Raw genomic sequence first — 2,373 nt, forward strand, 5'->3', positions numbered from 1 at the left:
GTGGGTCCTCCTTCCTACTATAAAAATATGGTACGGCTAGGCATACTCTCAAAAAAACACGAGCGATCTCTTATACAGCTGCAATTTTCCAGTACCCCTTACTATTTGTTTGGTTTGTTGAGCAGGTTCATTGAACTCTGCATCATCAAAATGTTCATCTGAAACCCACACTCCGATTAGTTCCAACTGCGGCGGGCGGCGCAGTGCTCCGTTGCGTCCTGAGCATCGGTCTCCGGAGGACGCGCACGGACCCTCCTCAATGGGAGTGATGCCGCATTAATTGCGCCAAGTAGAAACCGGATTCACCAAAGCCTCTACCGGGATCGAAACGGTTTCCCACCTCCGGAGTACGATTATAATCACCTGCCTTTTCTGGCTAATCACGGCCTCAAGTACTGTTTTAAACCGCAGCTAGCAGCCTACAGCACCATTTGTTTGGCCTAAGCCAGACTGATGCAAAATTACGGGGTTTAATAGGCCTAGTGCCTACTGCCTAGGTACTAGGTAGCACTCATGGCGCCCGCCGCGTCCGGGAGAGACGGACGAATCCGCCTCCGCCTCCGCCGCACAGAAGCCTGCGTCGCGTACTCTTATCTATATATACCGGCCGCTTCGCCGGAGAGCTCCATCTAGCCAGCCAAGCCAAGCCAAGCGGGTCTGATCGGAGGAGCAGAGGAAGAAGCAAAGCACGCACGCGCACCGCAGGTCTGCAGCCACGATGGCCCGCCGCAAGGTCCCCATGAGGCTCATCGAGAAGGCGCGGGCGCGCGCCGAGACGCACGCCAGGAGGACCAAGGGGCTGCAGAAGAAGGCGTCGGAGCTCGCCAGGCTCTGCGCTGTCCCGGTCGCGCTCGTCTGCTCCGCCGGCGCGGGGGCTCCGCCACTCGTGTGGGAGTCGGAGGAGGGAGTGCTCGAGAGGTACCGGCGCGCCGTCCCGGCGGAGGCCCGCGCGCGGCACACGCACCGGAGCTACATGGAGACTGAGCTGGGCAAGGAGAGGGCCAAGCTCGCCCGGACGCGGCACGGCTGCCCCGGCGTGCTCGCGGACTGGGACGCCGCGCTCAACGACATGACGCTGGACGGGGCGCGGGGGCTGCTCGACACCATCCACGCGGCGCTGCGGGCCACGGGAGACAGGATGGAGGCGCTGGGCTTACCTGCCGACGGCGGCCACGGCTCGCTCGAGGATTCTCCCGACGACGCCTTCATGCCGCAGCAGCTCGGCAACCCCGTGGCCGTGGACATGGACGCCCCCGGCTTCCAGCAGCAGCAGATGGTGCCGTTCCACGCTGGGAACAACGAGGGCCAACTCTCGCAATTCTCATGGGACGATCCCTTCCAGACGCAGCAAGGGTGCGGCGGCTTCCAATGCGTCGGCGGTAACTACTCGGGCGGCGGCGACGAGATGCTGTCACCAGGCTTCACCAATGCTGACAACAACTACTCGGCCGTCGTCGACGAGATGCTCGTGCCGGGCATCGCCAATGCTGACTACAACTACTCGGCCGGCGGCGACGAGATGCTCACGCTAGGCCTCGCCAATGCTGACTACAACTACTCGGCCGGCGACGAGAAGATGCTCGTGCCGGACTTCCCCAATGCTGACTACAACTACTCCAGCGGCGGCGAGATGCTCGCGCCTGGCTTTGGCAATGCTGACTACGACTGGACTGATATGACCATGTGGGCCACCGACGAGTTGTGCGATGCAGTCATGCCACTTGGGTGCTACCCTGACTTCGTCGACGGTACCGCTCAGGTCGTCATCGGCGGGGACTACGTCAACACACCACCATCTGACGGGTACGGGTACCCAATGGCCATGGGCGTGGGCGACAACTTCACTCATCTCGACAACAACTACACGGCGCACTGGCAGTTCCAGCGCTTCGACACAAGCAGTCTGTTGCTAGGCGAAATGCAGTCATAGTTTTGCAGCTATAATATTTTAATTCTCACACATTTGAAGTTAGAATTTTGCAGAATTATATGATTTATCAATATTACGTGCATGATTTTGTACGGAAATTTTGAAACATGAACCATCAGTTATTCTGGAATTTTCATGAAAAGAGTATGAGCTTCTCTTCACAAAGTTTCCTTTTTTGGATAAAGCTTCACAGTTCACAAGGTCATGCTCGGAAACTCCACTCAAGAGTAGCAACAGTCGGTGTCGAAGACGCATGCATACATCTAATGTACTCCCTCCGTTCCTAAATACTTGTCTTTCTAGGCATTTCAACAAGTGACTACATACGGAGTAAAATGAGTGAATCTATACTCTAAAATATGTCTACATACATCCGTATGTGATATTCATTTGAAATGCTTAGAAAGACAAGTATTTAGGAACGGAGGGAGTATCTCGCTATG

General features: G+C 56.6%; 1 protein-coding gene across 1 annotated transcript; it reads left to right on the forward strand.

Annotated features, from left to right (window-relative positions):
• Positions 1-526: 526 nt before the first annotated feature.
• LOC109782612 (uncharacterized) lies at positions 527-2,056 on the forward strand. Its single transcript, XM_020341235.4, has one exon. It carries the CDS (start codon positions 719-721, stop codon positions 1,928-1,930), a length of 1,212 nt encoding a protein of 403 aa, XP_020196824.1. The 5' UTR covers positions 527-718; the 3' UTR covers positions 1,931-2,056.
• Positions 2,057-2,373: the final 317 nt, after the last annotated feature.

This window comes from Aegilops tauschii, chromosome 7 (genome assembly GCF_002575655.3).
Source record: "Aegilops tauschii subsp. strangulata cultivar AL8/78 chromosome 7, Aet v6.0, whole genome shotgun sequence".
NCBI lineage: Eukaryota > Viridiplantae > Streptophyta > Magnoliopsida > Poales > Poaceae > Aegilops > Aegilops tauschii.

Bases quoted from the DNA above. Each gene is read 5' to 3' on its own strand.
- LOC109782612 (XM_020341235.4), top strand. From the start codon at position 719: ATGGCCCGCCGCAAGGTCCCCATGAGGCTCATCGAGAAGGCGCGGGCG.